Source organism: Amia ocellicauda, chromosome 20 (genome assembly GCF_036373705.1).
Source record: "Amia ocellicauda isolate fAmiCal2 chromosome 20, fAmiCal2.hap1, whole genome shotgun sequence".
NCBI classification, from domain to species: Eukaryota; Metazoa; Chordata; class Actinopteri; order Amiiformes; family Amiidae; genus Amia; species Amia ocellicauda.
In genome coordinates, this window is record NC_089869.1 from 10,779,543 (window position 1) to 10,796,915 (window position 17,373).

A 17,373-nucleotide genomic window follows, 5' to 3' on the forward strand; every position below is an offset into this window, starting at 1 on the left:
TCATGGGTTTGAGTGATGGATGAATCCGAGAGACCTATAAAACCTGTGGATTGTGGCTCTGCGGGAACAGGGTCGGCCAGGGTTGTGCAATTACAGTTCAGCTGTTTCCCCCTCTACCTTCAGCAAGGCTTTTGTGAAGGGGATGCAGAGGAAAGACATCCAATTCATGTTTCAGTGGTATCATTGCCTCGGTGTTGGGTGACGCCATTTGCGCGAAAGCCTGTTGCGGTGACTTCTAGAATTCATTCCGATTTTTCAGGTTGTAGTAATTGAGCATTTCTGCTGCAGTTTAAATGTTTTTTTCAAGTACCTATGGCACTAGAACTGTCACGGATCTTGTCGCCATTCCAACCCCCAAGGAATATCACCACTTTTTACCTATCCACGGGCAAGGGTTAGAAAAGGCGCGTTGATAATTTGATAGTTGATAGACTATCCATTAGACTGGCAGGACACGGGCACACAGATTCCTGAGAGTCCTGCCTCTTTGCCTGTGTCCGAGAGGCTGGGCCGGGGTGCCTGGACAGAGCTGCGAGGCTGTGTGCACAGGCTGCTCGAAGGAGGCCAGGCGCTCGACTCCGCAGCCCCACTCGCTGCATTGTGTGACAGAAGGGATTAGTCACACAGGATGGAGTGCGGCTTTATCGCCCCAGTTACTCACACTGCAACTCATCGGCGGCTCCGCCAAGGAGCGAGAGAAATCTGTTTCAAGGCGCCAAAGCGTTACGATAATGCATTTTACCATTGGGAATAGCTATCTAATCTATTTGATCTGTCTGTTTATCTGCATGGTCGGTCTTTCACTGTCAATCGGGGGCCTCTCTCTTTTGATCTGTCTATCTGTGTCTTTCTCTCTCTTTCTCTCTCTTTCTTGCTCTCAGTCTCTCGGTCTATCTCTGTGTCTATCTCCGATGAGGGCTTTTGTTCCACTACAGCTTCCAGTAATGTAACTGGTCTGGTTAGCTGATCTCGACTGGATGAGATAAATGCTTGTCTACAGGCTTCGAATCGTGTTACTGGTAGTGGCACCTTGAATATAAAACCGAAAAATCGTTTAAGACGTGCACTGTGAAAGACCTTTAAATAATGTCAAATATGTCTCATTGATAAAATAACTAGCTTAATTAAGTAATTGAAAGAGCTCTAGTTGGAACAAAGACCAGATGACAATGCAGACCTGCAGGAACTGTGATTCGGAGCCCTGGTCTAGAGGATTCTGCCTTATTCAATAACCCGTGTCAGACACAAGACCCAGCACAAAAGGGAGCAGATTGTTCACAACAGCATGTGGTAGCTGGACTTGGCACATCAGCAGGGCCACAGACAATGCAAATACGTGTACAGGCATGGCAGAGACGGGGCTCACACAGATTTACTTCTGTGGTTTCTGCGTTTATCCTAGTGCCAACTGCTGAGATTTCTAGTCTAGTAATGGTGGTTGAGAGAGGAGGGGGGTTGGGTAGGGGGGCTTGCGCTACTCTTTAAACAAATCGGCTTGGGCAGGATGCCTAGACCAGCGAATCGATTACCTGCTGTGGGCCCCTGGGAGCCGTCTCAACTCTGCCACCTGCCATCGGTGACAGAATAACCCGAGACTTAAAATTCGCCGCGGCTCCGAGTGCACACCGCAGCTCCCTCTCCGTGTGTGCGCCGCTCGCACAGAACACGCTGTACGCCTGTGAGAGTGGATGCGTGACTGTGTGGGTGTATGTGGGGTTCGCATCTGCGATTTAAAAAAAAATATATATTTTATTTTTCTTCTTCTTCTCTGAACCTTGGGAGCGTGTGTTTGGATGTGCGTGTTTGTGTGTCTGTTTGTGTTCTTGTGATTGGGGCTTTCTATTCAGGACCCAACACTGATGTTCAGAGCTTATAATTAAGACCATAGCTTCTCTGGCTTTGTTGCCATGGCTACAGCTCCCCTCTTGCTTCTCTCTGTAATTAGGGCTGAGGACTGAAGTCACACCAAACACACACATGCACACGTGCGCAGGCATACACAGATCACACACACACACACACACACACACAGTCGACCACACAGTAGTCCACACATAACTACACTCGCTTAACACGCAGGTTAACTGACATGCACAGAAAAGCACCGACTGAAATGGATCCTAACAATCACGTTTGAGCAGAAACAGGGCCAGAGACGAGTGTAAGGGCTCTGCTGTAGTCAAAAGTGATTGTTCGTATACAGATTTTTCCAAGGCTGCTCCTTTCAATGTGGCAGAACGCCATACAAACGCAGCGATGGAAAAACAGACAATTACCAATGCACCACCTGAATACACCCACAGACACACAAAGTGCCGCACACCGATTCGCACGTTGAGAAACACACACACACACACACACAACGCATGCATCACATTCACATGGCACTGCTCTCACTCTCTCGCTCTCTCTCTCTCTTTCTCTCTTTCTTTCTTGCTCTCTTTCTCCGCTCCTGTCTGCTGGGCTCAGGGGGTTCAACCCAGCTTCCATCTCTCTCAGAGGAGGACCCAGGGGACCTCAAATCTCTTTTATTATTCCTTTTATTTCTTTGCTCTCCTCTATTCATCTTGCGCTGACTGCTTTAATCCCCCTCTTTACCAATATCCCCCGACCATTTATTTCTCTTGCTTTTCTCTGTTTTTTCTTCTTTCCCTTTTGCTTCGGAGTCTCTCGTGATGTTGCGGTGCCGGCTGAACTGCAAAACATTTTCAGGAAAGACATGGGCGAGAAAAATTGATCTGAGATATAAAATGTATAAATTGTCGCCGCAGCTCATTGGAAGTGACTGATGGCTGAACTTTCGAATGTCATTCTCTTGAGGTTAATTTGTTCATTAACTCTTTAAATCCAGGCGGAGCCCCTGGCCCACTCTTGACATTTGACATGGCATTACTGGGACTGGGTGTCCGTATGGGAATACTTGGTTCACCTTATGCAAGTTTACACTGGTAAATGTACAATAGGGTTTTTGCCCTTTTAACATAATTTGACCGTGATTTCCTTTGGTTTTCACATTCATTCGTTGTGTTTGACTACACTGTACCACCAGTAAACCATGGTCTACCATCGTACACATGACTTATATATTTCTCATGGTATATCATGGGAGTCCCATAATATAACAGTGTAGTAAATCACAGTGAATGCATGTAAAACTATAGTAAAGCCATGTTAAGAGTGACAAAAGTTTGTGGTGTTAGTGGTCTTCCATCTCACCCAATATATCTTTTATATGCACTTGCAGTACAATATAACAACAACAAAAAACAAACAAAAAACAGGGTGGAACATCCATCCCAAATTGGAGGGATTAAAAGGCAAGGAATGGCAGTAGATTCTGAATTCCATTCCCGATCGATTTAAAATGGACCAAATGGATCGTACAGGAGTGAGTTCCTGTAATTCAGTCTGATTTACAGAGCTGTTCTTATGTACGGTGTATGGTTTTCATTGGCCATCAATGTGGAGTTTTTTTTTCTTAATTTCTAACATTGACTCTCATTTACGTAGTACTGATGTGACAATAAATTTACAATACAATACATTGTGCTTTTACCAAAAACAGTTGAAAGTAGCGTCAGACAATGAATACAGCCAAGTGTAATAAACAATTCACAATTCACAAGAGTACAAGTGTTGAATTTGCAATTCACAGGTAGGGCACAGTTTTGATTTGTCCTAGCGCTTAGTTTAGTTTTTTTTATTTTTTATTTTTTTATTTTAAATACTCCATTTCTTTTCCTGGCACATTAATACATTTCATAGGCAAGAAAATGGAGACACATGGACTTATCTAAAAAAAAAAATGTGAAGGGGTCTGATCAGATTCTGATCCGATTTGGCCAAGTTCCAGCTACCGGTTTACCCTGGTAAATTGACCATGGTGGATAAAATGCCAAAGAAAAAAAACACCAGAAAGTAAATGCTTTATTGTGCGTGTGTGTGTGTGTGTGTGTGTGTGTCCCGGATTGCATCATTTCGTCTCGGTTTCATTCCTTCCGAGTTTCTGCACTCTCGCTCCCCTATCAGTCGGTCTGAGAGGTAATTACAGTGCTCAGTGTTAATTATAAGGCACTAGAGCTGCTTACTCCGCACTGCTTCGGGTGCAGAGATGTCTCCTCGCCCCGGCCTGTGGTAACCAGGCAACAGGCACAGCAACACAGCAGGCTCCCGCTGACGGCAGGCTCTTGTGCTCCGTCCAGCCAATCCAGGGTTAATAGCAGTTGTCTGCAGCTCAGCCATCAGCTCTTTCCTATTCGAAATGAAAGCGCAGTATCCATCTTGACAGAATCTGCGTTACAAATTCATGTGCTGCTGGTCTCGGTCGAGCCGAGGTGTTCCCTGGCAGAACCGCCCCTTTCCCCCCACAGATTGCGACGTGGCACTTTTGGAAACGCGCTTCGTAGAGCAGAAGGATGTGTTGGTGACCTTGGTAGTGTTATCTGTCAAAGCACAGGTGGAGAGCGAGGTTCAGACTGATTTGTAATTCATGAAATTGACCAGTTCCACTCCAGTTCACACCATTGTCAACCTTAAGATCTCAGAATTAAATTTGCAGGTAAATCTGCCTGCTAGTTTTTGTTTAACGGTCATTACAATACCTGTTTATATTGTTTTGTGTTTGACCTTCTATAAAATTGTAATTTGGACTCTCAAAAATTGTTTTAATTGTGAGTTTAATTATAATTCACCCCAGGTCTACATTTTGTGTGTAGCCTGGTTTTGCTAAACGTGTAGAATATGGCAAAATGATCAGTCCTAGAGATAAGTTTATAAGTCACAAGGCAGAGAGATTTTAGGATCTACAGGTGCTGTCTGAGCAGGTGCGTTTTGAGGAGTCACTGGCAGGTGGTCAAAGAGTGAGGGGGAAGTACAACCCAGTGAAGAGCCGAAAAACAGCACACAGGATACGAGGGGAGTGTAGCCAACTGACACGTTTCACTCTGGCAGTGGTGTGTGAGGATGTATTTTGGTTCTGACAAATATGTGAGAAAAATGTTGCAGAAACATATTAGCCCGACTGCCTAGCGTAGATACTGTTCTCTGATTGTAGCACAGAAACGTTGTCTGCACATTTCATGGGTTCCATTTCCACTAGGAGCAACTGTACTATTTTGCATGCATATATGTATAGTTTATTATGTTTATTTTAAAAATTTTGGCCAGATTTTTCTCTCTTCTATGGTTTGATACCTGTGCATTTCTGACATTTTTTAATAAGACAATTGTGTTGCTCTGTGTTCCCTTTGTTACCATGATACCACGCTATTATTTGATAAGCTGGGCAGTGATAGACAAGGGTTTGAAGATTAGAGAGAATTAAGTGAGGCAGAGAATCAAAGCAACGTTACTTACTCATTTAAGGGATGCTTTTATCACATGTGACAGAGCACCGAATTGGGTCTGGACTCCCGGGTGCACAGAATGGTCCCTGCAGCACTGGGGGCAGAGATAGCAGACCTGCGGATCACAGGCTGTCAGACTCTGTATGGCGTGCAGGTGTCACCTGGGATGTATGATGCCAGCGAGTCGTTCTTTAATTAACAGCAAACTAAAGGAGCCGGTTGCTGGATAATTAAAATACTGTTTATACAAAACAGCTGCCTCCTGTTGCACTGGGGTCCTCTGTGTTTCTCCAACCTGCAGCTCTAAAGCATATCAGTCAAGACTTTCATTCAAGATTTTGTAGCATTTGCAGAGCAGGGCATTCAAAGCTTCTAATGTCCCTTGCTGGAGGGTCTTTAGCTTTCATTTCATTAAGATTACCTCCGAGGCAGCAGTTGCTGCATTTGCTCTAGTCTCACACACACACTGGCACCACGGTGGTGTTCATTAACAAGAGTCAAGCGAGGCAGTGTTGATGGGAATGGGAGATGTTTGCCAGATCAGTCATGGGTTATTGCAAGACTGCTGAGGTAAAAAAAAAACTAAAAAACATCTTCAATTTTGAGTGCTTGAGCTGACAGACCTATCGTCTCCCAGGATTACCTCCCCCGCTTTAAAATATGCCCACGTCCTGCTCCATCTTTCAGATACACTGCTGTGGTTCTGCAGGGGCGGCTTGAGGTGTAACGAAGAGTCAGTTTGTGGTTGTCGGCCGCACAGGGATTTGCCATTGCCACAGTCTTGTGGAGCAAAGAGTAATGCTAGAGAACGCCCCGAGATGGCAGCTGTGGAGCTCACTTGGCCCAAGCAGCATGGCAGTAATAAGAAAGTACATTTTTACACTTTCAAATGACACACAGCTTGATGGTAACCTCGCAGTATTGACTTAGGACCTTAATGTCAGAATTGCTGTGTGCCAGTGTTCTTCGAAATCCAGTCCTTCAAGGATGCGATCCAAGTCAATTAACTAATTAAAAAAGAGGATGAAAACCAGAAATGTTCCTGCTGGCGAACACCAGATTTGAGGAACACTGCTATTATGGTGAGACTGTGATATGAACAGGGCTGGATTATTAAGTATTGTTGATCATGTGATGTCTAATTAACCACATTTAGCTGCTATTTCTTACTCAAATAAACTCAGTTGAAGTCATTATTGACCAAACAAACTGGTATTTTTACCTTTGTTTGATTATGCCGCTGACTCTGCTTCACCTTTGTCAGTCGAACAATCGAGTTACACTGTGAGAAAATCAATGTAAAACAAATTGTGCATAACATTAGTAAACTCACATTATTTAAATATAAATACCTGCCAGTGGAATTAGATAATTACCTTACGATTGGTATTATTTAAGAAAAATCCAGTTTTGCAAAATACTCAGCACCTTAAACTCCTTTAAAATAATCGTGTCAGTCTCTCAAAATTAGTTTTCTGCTAGAAGGCATTGTGTTCTAGATAGATAAAGATTGGGTCGTACAATCCTTTAATATCAAATAATATGTCTAAGCAAGATAATTAAAAATATTTATATTAAAATATCCGGTAATAATTTCTTATATTTCAGGTTGCTTGTTAGATTAAAAATTGCATAACCTGCGCAATTGGCCATCTAATGCTATTTTAGCTCATCTCTCTGGCTCACCTGATTTCATTTTTCAGTGTATTAGTAATGTGTTGTTCTCAACCACCCTGAAAGATTTATAGGACACAAACCCAATGCTTTTGTTGTTGTTCCTTATTAGTAAAAACGGGTTTTAACCCTGTTGAAGTTTGATGTCTGTGGTGGATTGTCAGAAAGGAGGTCTAAGGGTGTGGTGTTGTGGTCTGTCTTCACAGCGACGAAGAGGAGCTGCGCAAGTCCTTCTCCGAGCTGGCAGACGGCCACGCCGACTCCACCTCCCGCACAATGAAGCGAATCAGCAGCTGCGGGAACCCCTTTGTGGGCGTGGCCCAGCAGCCTGGCGCCCTGGTCTACAAAAACGGCTTTCTGGTGCGCAAAGTGCACGCTGACCCTGACGGCAAGAGAAGTACGTTTTTCATCTCCGCCGCCAAACGCATAACAGATGATGTCATTGTCTATGTGTTAACTCTAGCACAGAGGAGTGATCTCCAGCCCTGAACGCACAAGGAAGCGATGCAAACACAGGGCCTGGTTTTTAAGGTCACATGCAGGAGTAAATCAAGTCAGTTGGGGGTTTTGCACTCACACCCTTTTTAAAATCCAGCAAAAAGCCCTGACCTGGCCTTGATGTCTACCAGAGGGCTCCGCTGCTCACTGTGATCTCTGATCCTGACGCTGTGTGTTTGTGTCCTCAGCTCCCCGTGGAAAAAGAGGCTGGAAGACCTTCTACGCGGTCCTGAAAGGGCTGATACTCTACTTACAGAAGGTATTTTCTTTTCTTTATCATATTATAAATGCTGACTTTCCCTTTCCCTTGTTTAACCTGATTTTGTCCCTATTAACTCCACCTATAAACATATTCTCTTAGACCAGACATGTCAAATGTGTGGCCCGTGAACAGTATTTCTGTGGCCCGTGAGAAGCTTTCCTCAAGAATGCGAATATGATTTTAAGAGAATGTGTTTTTCTAAATCCGTAATTTTCACAGATTTTGCGGTCAGTGCGCTTCATATGTGCTTCAACATGATATATGGTAATATTAAGTCTATTGGTTAGTGGTGTAGCTTTAGTAAAATGCATGTTCATTGGTTATCGCTTCCTATGGATAGGGCTTTTTCACCAAATGATGTTGAGTTGTTGAGGGAGGATCGTGCATAATTTGTAATTTTGAGTCATCGCTTTAATTAGTATTTTTTGCACAGCAGCTACTACTAGCTAGTCGCCACACACTTTACAGCCCTTGCAGGATTCCACCCAAATGAAAAGCAGATGATGTGCAGAGAAATTTCTAAAAACATGGACAGATTAATATTTTTTTGCTGAGTTTGACGGCAAAGCCATATGTCTTATTTGCAATGCTTCTGTGGCCGCTATGAAAGAGCATAATGTTTGTCGTCATTATGATACAATGCACAGAGCTAAGTACTCCGAATTAACAGGCAGGGACCGCACAGAAAAATTGAGTCACAACGAAGCATTTTCCACAACATGAGAAAAAAGAGCGATAGTGGAGGCTAGTTACCTGATTTCCAAAGAGATTGTGTGCTTCAAAGCCATTCCCAGAAGGTGATTTTATCAAGAAATGCATGGTAAAATCAGCTGAGGCTGTGTGCCCGGAAAAGAAGGAGAGTTTTGCAAATACGTTTTTCAAGAAATACGGTTCTGAAACGAATAACCAACATGGCAAAAGACAGAATCACAACTTCGTGAGAAAGCATCTCAGTTCCTCTGGATGAGAGCATGGATGTAGTCGAGACAACCCAGCTTGCTGTTTTTGTCAGAGGGGTTACGCGGGATTTTTAAGTTTTGAGGAACTTTTATCTTTAGCAAGCATGGGTGACACAACCACTGGAAATGACATTTTCCACAAACCAAATGAAGCCCTGGAGATGGCTGGGCATCGCTGGTGTCACCACTGATGGAGCGCCATCAATGACATGTAGAATAAGTGGGCTAACTGGGAGAGTGAGAGAGAGAGAAGGAGCTCATCATAGACGAGCCCATATTCTTGAATTGCATCATCCACCAAGAATCACTGTGTGGAAAGGTAGCCGAATTAGGTGACGTAATGAGCACTGCTGTTAAGTGTGTGAATTTCACTTGTAGCCGAGCTTTGCAGCACCGCCCGTTTCGGGCTCTGTTAGCTGAGCTGTCATCACAGTATGATGACATTCAGTACTTCTCACAAGTACGCTGGTTGAGTCGTGGCACAGTTTTGAAGCAGTTCTTTAATTTGCGTCAGGTTATTCAGAATTTTATGAGTGACAAAGGCAAAGCACTTAGAGCTTGAAGATCCTCATTGGCTGATGGACTTTGCTTTCCTTGTCGATCTTACTGAGCAAATGAACATTTTAATTAGGAAACTTTAAGGACCCAAACAGGTTGTCACAATGCAAGAAGAAATAAGTGCTTTTAAGCAAAGTTGAATTTGTGGGAGAGGCAAACCATTGGAGGAAATTTCGCTCACTTTCCCTCTTGCTGAGAGGTTCTTGAAATGCACAAAGATGCATTTCGGAAAGAAAGCTGCATGTGTTACAATGCAAAACTGTCAGACTTGTTAAAAGAACTTCTTAGACTTCCAGTCACACAGGGGAGATATTTCAGTTATTTGCTAATCCATTCAGTGCAGATATCCCGGATGATCTTCAGATTTGCAGAGCAAGGACAATCTCAGGGATAAATTACTCTACAATGTCATTGCAAGACTTTTACCAAAACATCCCAACAAACATCTTCCCAAAGCTAACAGAGCTTTTTGCCAAAATCCGGAGCACTTACATTTGCGAACAGCTCTTTTCCACAATGAACGTGAACAAATCGAAACACAGGTCAAGGCTCACAGATGAGCATCTGTCTGCAATACTGCGTGTTGCCACTGCTCTGATATCTCAGCTGATATCCCAAAACTAGTGAGGGGTAAGAACTGCCAGGTGTCAGGACAGACGTTTTGAAAGGTAAAATCTATTTATATCTTAGGCTATGTGTGGAAAATAAGACTTCATTAAGAGATGTTATACTTCCTAATTATTAGTTATTTTAAGATTGTGTAACAGTATTGTGTAACAATTATACACACAATACAGGTGTTGTTTTTTTCCTTCCTTTTATCATTAGATGGCTCTCGACACTAAGGTGCTGTCAGAAATGGCCACGATGGCTAAATGACTTTGACGCCCCTGTCTTAGACCCACACAAACCCAAAGCCTATCTAGTGGTCAAAACTGGATTCGATCGACCCCCTCCAACTGGGAAAATGTCTGCCTTTTGTGTTCAAAATGTGCTACCATTGCTGCTTTCTGTCACAACCGAATAGCTACTTTGGCAGCGATTTATCATCTCTGCAGAAAGAAAGGGGGAAGAATTGCAATTCGAGAGCCTCGTTTTGAAAGGCACAAAACTTGCACCGTTAAAGGAAATATGAACTGTATTACGAATTGGTGTTCTGTGCCTTGGCTGCAAAATAGACATGGGATCTAGACCGAATATAAACTTTGACCGACACGTTAATAGCAAATCACAAACTGCATTTTGTAACCGTGAAAATGTTATTTTCTAGTGTGTTCTGCCTACACTGGCATTGAGACCAGAGATCTCCCTGCCTGACCACTCCAGCTGCTGTTGTAGTAATGGGCTATATAGGATTGTGTGTCCTGGCTGTAGTGCAGACTGGAGCCCAGGTTGGCATGAGTCATGGTCTCCTGATGGTGTGACCTTTTATGACAGTTGGGTTTGGAGTGCCAGAGATCAACGTGGGACAGTAGAGCTCTGTGACTGACCCACTTCTTCTCATTCCTATGGAGTGGCAAACAGGAAGCAGATCAAACCTACAGTAGCTTTGTAGCACAGAAACTTGGTGTAAAAATAATCCATTTGGATAAGGAATATAAAGAAACCTCTCCAGAAAATGGTTTTGTTTGTGCGTCTCTGTGTGTCTGTCTGCATGTTTATGCATTTGCGTGGCTCTGTTCCAGGGGGAGTACAGGCCGGAGAAGCAGCTGTCCGACGAGGACCTGAAGAACGCTGTGTCCGTTCACCACTCCCTGGCGATGCGCGCCGCCGACTACAGCAAGAGGCCCAACGTCTTCTACCTGCGCACGGCAGACTGGAGGGTCTTCCTCTTCCAGGCACAGTGAGTCTCGTCTCCTGCCGCCTCCACCCCCTAACTCGGGGCCAATGACTCTCCGTTTACAGTGCCGGCTCCTCTGCTCCTGCCATGCAGGTCCCAATTCATTCTGAACAGGCAATTACGCGAGCAGTGACACACACACTGGGAGGGGGAGGGGAGCACAGGCTGGCCTAAATGCCACAGCTTTTAAGATTAAGACTGTGCTTTAATTGCCGGTCTCACCGAAGCACCAAATTGCTGTCTGGATCAAAAAGTGATGAGCGCTTATTACTTGCAAAGTAAGAGGGCAGCCCTCCCACTGAAGCACTTCCCATGCTGAGAAGGCACTCGGGAAGGAGAGAGAGCAGTTTAGAGCTCTGCCACATGAGAATGAGCACTCCCAAATCACAGAATATTCCCATTGTTCCACAACCCACTGAAACCTCAAAGATCTAACCCTAGCATATGATGTTCTGCATATACTCAATATGACAAGGGTAACTATGATACTAAAAACCATCGTCACATTGCTGTGAATACAATTCAGGGATATGAGAGGACTATATCATTATACTGTTGTAATGGAAATTGTTGTGATTTCTGTGGTTCCTAAAATTATGGTTTTGTGTGTCTTTGTGTATTGCTAATAAATAGGTGTATGGGATCATATGAGCATCTTTTTACACTTTTTAACATTTTAAAACTCACCCAATAATGTCCCCCAGTCCCCAGCAGCTGCCATAGTTTTCTGACCCTGGAAAAGAGAAGCTGTGGATCGAAGCAGGTGGAAACATCTCAGGGAGGCCTTCATCCAGCAGTGGATCGATATGGGCTGATGGGGATATATACATATATATACTGTTCACAAGTAATAATTATAATCCTCATAATCATACTTTCTGTAACCCCTGTTATACTAAAGACAAAACAAATGACTTCACGCACATTGTACTGGAATAAGAAAGTTACCATTTACCTTGAACACATTTGATTCCGAAACTCGCCCACTGTGATGTACTTTGTTGTGCGTTAGCCTATTCATACAAACCAGTGTGGGCGAGTGGGATGACTCTAGTGCCGCAAATGTTGGACTGCACTGCAATTAAAAGAATGTCTGCAGCTTGATGGATTTTCTTCTCTTTTAATGTGCGATTGTTTAGCTGCGCACACAGTCTCCACTGGGTTCATCTCCTCTGTTGCTGGAAAGTAGAAAAGCATGACCCTGTCTTCACCATGTTCCCTGCTGCCATGGTCACGCCAAAACTTTGTCTACTGAAACTAGAATTACTATAAAGGAGTAAAACCATGAAACACTAACACACGGTTGACTTGATAACAATTCGACGATTTTGTGTTTTTCCCGCTGTGTTTCTGCTATCCAGTGGGTTGTGACACGACACATCCTGAAAACCACAAATAGCTTTTATATCTTTTATTAACTTATTATTTGGGGAGTTTTCTGTTTTAAACTGTTAAAATTTGCGTAAATGAGAGAATTTAACTGGAAAAAAGGACATATCTTACAGCACACTAATTGCAACATGTAAAAACGCATAAAACCGCATCTTTTTGAACCGTGCTTGTTCCCCTTTATCCATAAAGAACATCCAGATCTCTACACAGACACAATATTACTAGTGGAACAACGTCACTTAAAAAATATCATCCTTTCCTCCACGTTGCTTTCATTTGTCAAGCACTGAATGTTCAAAGGGTTTTCTGATCGCTCCCCCTGCAGGAACGCGGAGCAGATGCAGTCGTGGATCACGCGCATCAACACGGTGGCGGCCATGTTCTCCTCGCCGCCCTTCCCAGCAGCCATCGGTTCGCAAAAGAAGTTCAGCCGGCCGCTACTGCCAGCCACCACCACCAAACTGTCACAGGTACGCCCCTCGCAGGACACTGTAGACTAATGGAGCAGACGACCAAGCTATTAAACGCATGGCTGGGTTTCACAGTACCTGCCCTGGGTCTCCTGTCCTCATACAGGGCATGAGCAGAGCCTTGGAAATATGGTCTCTCTCCCAAGCGTAGACCATGACAGCGGCTGCATGTATGGACGATGGTAGGAGCATACACAAGATAACAGTTTTTCTCGGTCTCTCAGCCTTGCTTCATATTTGACACTCCCAAGAAAAAACGGGGGCAGTGCACATTCACACAGTACAGTGACTACAAGGAGCATTGATGGTGATGTGCAGGGGCTGCTGGGTATAAACATCTCCTCAAGGATTACCAATCATATGTGTTTAAACAGCAAATCAAAGGTGTACACTTCTGGGGGAGGGGGACGACAACAGTCGCTTCTTAGCAACAGATCTCTGCAAGCATTCACTCGTCAGTATTCGAGCATAAAAGGAAACGTTCCAGAGAGACGGATTGAAGTTATACAGTGCAATATAGGAGCTGACAGAATACAAAGTACGATTAATTAAGTGTGTGTGTGTGTGTGTGTGTGTGTGTCGGGGGGGGATACCAGCTCATATGCATACGGGCTGGAATGAAATGGTAGTTATCTGAAGGTAATCTATTCTGTGTCGTCCTCCACCCCAGGAGGAGCAGGTCCAGTCCCACGAGGCCCGGTTCCGCGCCACCTCCGCCGAGCTGGCCGAGCTGCGCGCCAACGCCCCCGACCGCAAGGTGAAAGGTCGTGAGCTGGAGGAGTACCGCCAGCGAGACGAGTACCTGGAGTTTGAGGTGAGCGCACCCCGTGCGGCCAACCCCCACAAACACGGTCTTATGGCCTGCAGTCAATGACACGCAATAACAGTCTGCTATATCAAATGGTGTGATCCGTATCAGACTGGTGTGTTTGTGCCTGTTCTGTCTTCTGCTTGGTGTTGTGCTGGACACCTATCTCTGTGTGAAAGCTGTGTGTTGTATTGTGGCAGATCACTGGACTATTGAGTGGCTTAAATAAGCATTGTGCCTTTAACAGCACAGAGAATCGACATCCACAGTCAGTGAGGGCTCTATTTTTAATCTAACAATGAAGTCCTTTGCAATAAACATAAACCACTTTAGAACAACAGTTTCTGCTCATTAGGCCCCTGACATCTCTCCTCCTCCTCCTCTCTCGAAGTGTGTGTTTAGCTCTCTCTCTCTTCCCTCCCTCTCCCTTCAGGCCTTCCTTCCTGTGTGACTGTGTGCGGTTGATTTGTTCTCTCTCCCCCTCCGAGTCTCTCTGTGGCTCTCCATCTCTGCAGTGTGCACAAGGCCTAGGCCATAGCAAGGGTCTGACAAACCGCTAACTGCTAAGCCAGTCGTGGTTGCATTTATTGCCTTTACTACTTAAAGGGACACTTTGGTATTTTGTCATACGAATCCATGGAGAACTTTTTAATTCTGTGCCTCCAGTTTGAAGGAATTTGAACTGATCGTTTAGTTAGCACAATTACTGGAAGCAAATGGTCGCAAATTGCTCACTCTCAAAAGCCGGCTAATAGACATTTTAGACATTTAAAAAGAAAAATCCAATGGAGTACAAGTCTGCTCATTGGCAGTTCGCGCATACATCAATTTTGATTGGACTAAACTGGTATGGCATTGTGTTGCTGCTTTCCATTAGATTGTATTGTATAGTATTGTGTGATATTGTATGGTATCACATTCTCACATTTATGCCATTGCATTGCGTTGTGTTAATCTGTCTCTCTCTATGGGCTTTTAGAAAACCCGCTACGGCACCTACGCCATGCTGCTGCGCGCCAAGATGCGCTGCGGCGAGGAGGACCTGGCGGCGTTCGAGGCGCGGCTCTTCGACGACAACGGGCTGCAACGGGCGCATTCGAGCCCCACGCTGCAGGAGGTCAGCCAGCAGAGCAGCAGCTCCAAGGGCAAGCGCAGTGAGGGCCAGAGACACAGCTACCGGCAGGCGGTCAAGCAGTGAGGTGGCCGGGGGAGGGGGAGGGCGCGGCACAGGGGGAGGGGGGGCCCCGTCCTCCCCGGCGAGGTTTTGTTTAGCTTTGGGGGCTTCGGAGGGGGGAGGGAGGGGTGGGATACTGGCCAAAAGGAGGCCCCTCCCATCTCCCCCATCTCCTAAGCCAATAGGGGAAGGCCGTGGAGGTCAGGTGACTGACATGGTTTGCTGGGACAGATGAAGTGGGCGGCTGCAGTGTGAATCGGAGAGGCCGGAGACCTGGGGGGGAGCCATTGAAGGAAGTTACTGGCTGCGACTGAGTGCTAGACTGAAGTATATTATGTTAAACTACACCCAGCTGCTCACTTTTGAATTAATTTGGTTTTTGTTTTTCCTCTTAAGCAACCCATCTTCTAGTCCCTATTCCAAGTACTACCGAGTCATTTAATTAATTGGGTAAATCTGCTTTTACAAACCCACTTTTGTATGGAATTTTTAATTGGAGCCAAAAAAGAAAAAAGTGAGAAAAATCGGTTATTATTTTTGTTTCTTTAATCTGGACAGTAGATCGTTGATATTTTGTGTCTTCAGAGACTTCAGAACTTCTGAGATCAAGGCTTTCCACGGCAGAGATGGTCCCTGCTTCCCACCCTCATCCCCAACCCCCTCAAACCTTTGTGAATACGCTTGCTTGTTGCGGAGTTTTCTATGAATGGTTTAGCCCTGGGGGGTGAAACCAAATGAGATGTAATGGTTGTGAACTAATGCTACCTGGCTCTTCTGTAGTGGTACTGCTGTGGGCTCAGCCAGGCTAGAGAGGATATCCAAACACAAAATACTTTTCAGTCCAGAGCAGAAATTCTTAATCAGACTAAGAAAAGGAAAAGTATCTCTTGATGACCTTTAATGTTACAGAATTAGCAGCTGCTTGAACTAATAGTCTGGGACCCCTCACCAAATTTCTGCCTATAGCTTTTGCCAGCCTGGCTGCCCTCCCAGAGGATGCGGTTTGGTTGTGTTGTTGGCGTTCGTCGAGGTTTGGTGCCGCGTCGGGTACTCGGGCAAACGGCAACAGAGATCGGCGCCCAGACCCTCGGAGTCGAATGTTCTTTTCCGTTCTACGAAAGAGCTGTGATTTTCTCTTCTAAATTATATTTTAAAAAATATTCTTCATTTAATTTCAACCGCCTGAACTTGTATTTGAAAACACGTTCGCTTTACGGCGTGCTTTTACTGTTTCCGCGCTCCAACTCAAATTGTTTAATTGTTACCTGAGAAAATGTTGTCTTTTCCTGATACGATTTATTTGGACCGCCTGTGCTTGGTTGTGTCGTTCGTTGTTGTTCATGTTGTTGTTTTTGTTCGTTTTTTCTACTACTACTTAAAAGTACTCCCTTTTTCGGGCGTATTTAATTTCCAGAGTTTTTTGCAGCCTTGTTTGAACTCTCCCCTGGCAGGATCTGAATGTCTCGTTCAGTGAATTTAAACAATGTGCGATCTCTCTCTTTCCCTCCCGCAAAACAATGTGACGATCTCAACTTAATAAAGAAATCCTGGATTCGTTTCAAACCTTTTAACCTCCATTACAGTGATGAAAGAGGTGAAACAATGTTGATGACTGTAGTCTTTCTACAAATGCAATTTTGTACGTTTTAGAAATACTCCCGAATTCGAAATCTGGGCGTCCACCAATACGTGGTAGTCAAAGGGCTGAAAAAAAGTTATGGACTACAGTCTAATAATGCTGTAGTACATTCTGTACACTCGCTCGTTTCCCAGACTGCTGCCCTCGCTCCACTGAAATAACCCTGTAGTGATTTTTGATTGTTGTTCTCAGAAATGTTCGCCTTTGTTTCTTGTGATGATGCTCTGAGCATGATTTGTATTGTTGTTGCTGGTTTTTTGTTTTTGTTTTCTTTACTTGTACTCTTTAAAAAAAAAAAAAAAAAAAAAAAAAAAGACTTGTCAAGCAAGACCTTGCATATAATATTTAAAAAAAAATGAATACAAATTTTACTTTTTGGGGGGCTTGACACAGGTTGGGTGCAGGAATGCTATGTTAAACTGAACTACACACGAGAACTGTTTGTGATGAATACTGTTGCTGAATGTGTGAAGGATTTTGTAAAACAAAATAATTTGAAAAACAGGTTTGTAGCACTATCAATTAGAAAGAAATGTGAATGTATTTTTTTTTTTAAGGAAATCTAACAATGTGTACATTTCAGAACGGGTATTGTACTGTCACTACTAGCAAAGCCATTTTCTACTCAGGCCCACTCTGTACATATATATAAAAAAAAAATCCATGCTGTAATGCCAGCATTCTACCAGCAGAGGGAGCTGTTTTGTAGGACATTTGAACAGCTTCAGCCATAAAGTGCAGTTGCGCACGCATA

The 17,373-nt window shown here is 44.2% G+C and overlaps 1 protein-coding gene across 1 annotated transcript in view; it reads left to right on the forward strand.

The window, feature by feature from the left end:
* Nucleotides 1-15,005, forward strand: part of LOC136715914 (uncharacterized) — a 65,941-nt gene extending 50,936 nt beyond the window's left edge. Inside the window, exons 12-17 of the mRNA XM_066693326.1 lie at nt 7,226-7,416; nt 7,706-7,776; nt 10,982-11,139; nt 12,854-12,998; nt 13,669-13,812; nt 14,786-15,005. Coding sequence (XP_066549423.1) covers nt 7,226-7,416; nt 7,706-7,776; nt 10,982-11,139; nt 12,854-12,998; nt 13,669-13,812; nt 14,786-15,004 — 928 coding nt within the window. The 3' untranslated portion in view covers nt 15,005. The remainder of the gene's footprint in view (nt 1-7,225; nt 7,417-7,705; nt 7,777-10,981; nt 11,140-12,853; nt 12,999-13,668; nt 13,813-14,785) is intronic.
* Nucleotides 15,006-17,373: the final 2,368 nt, after the last annotated feature.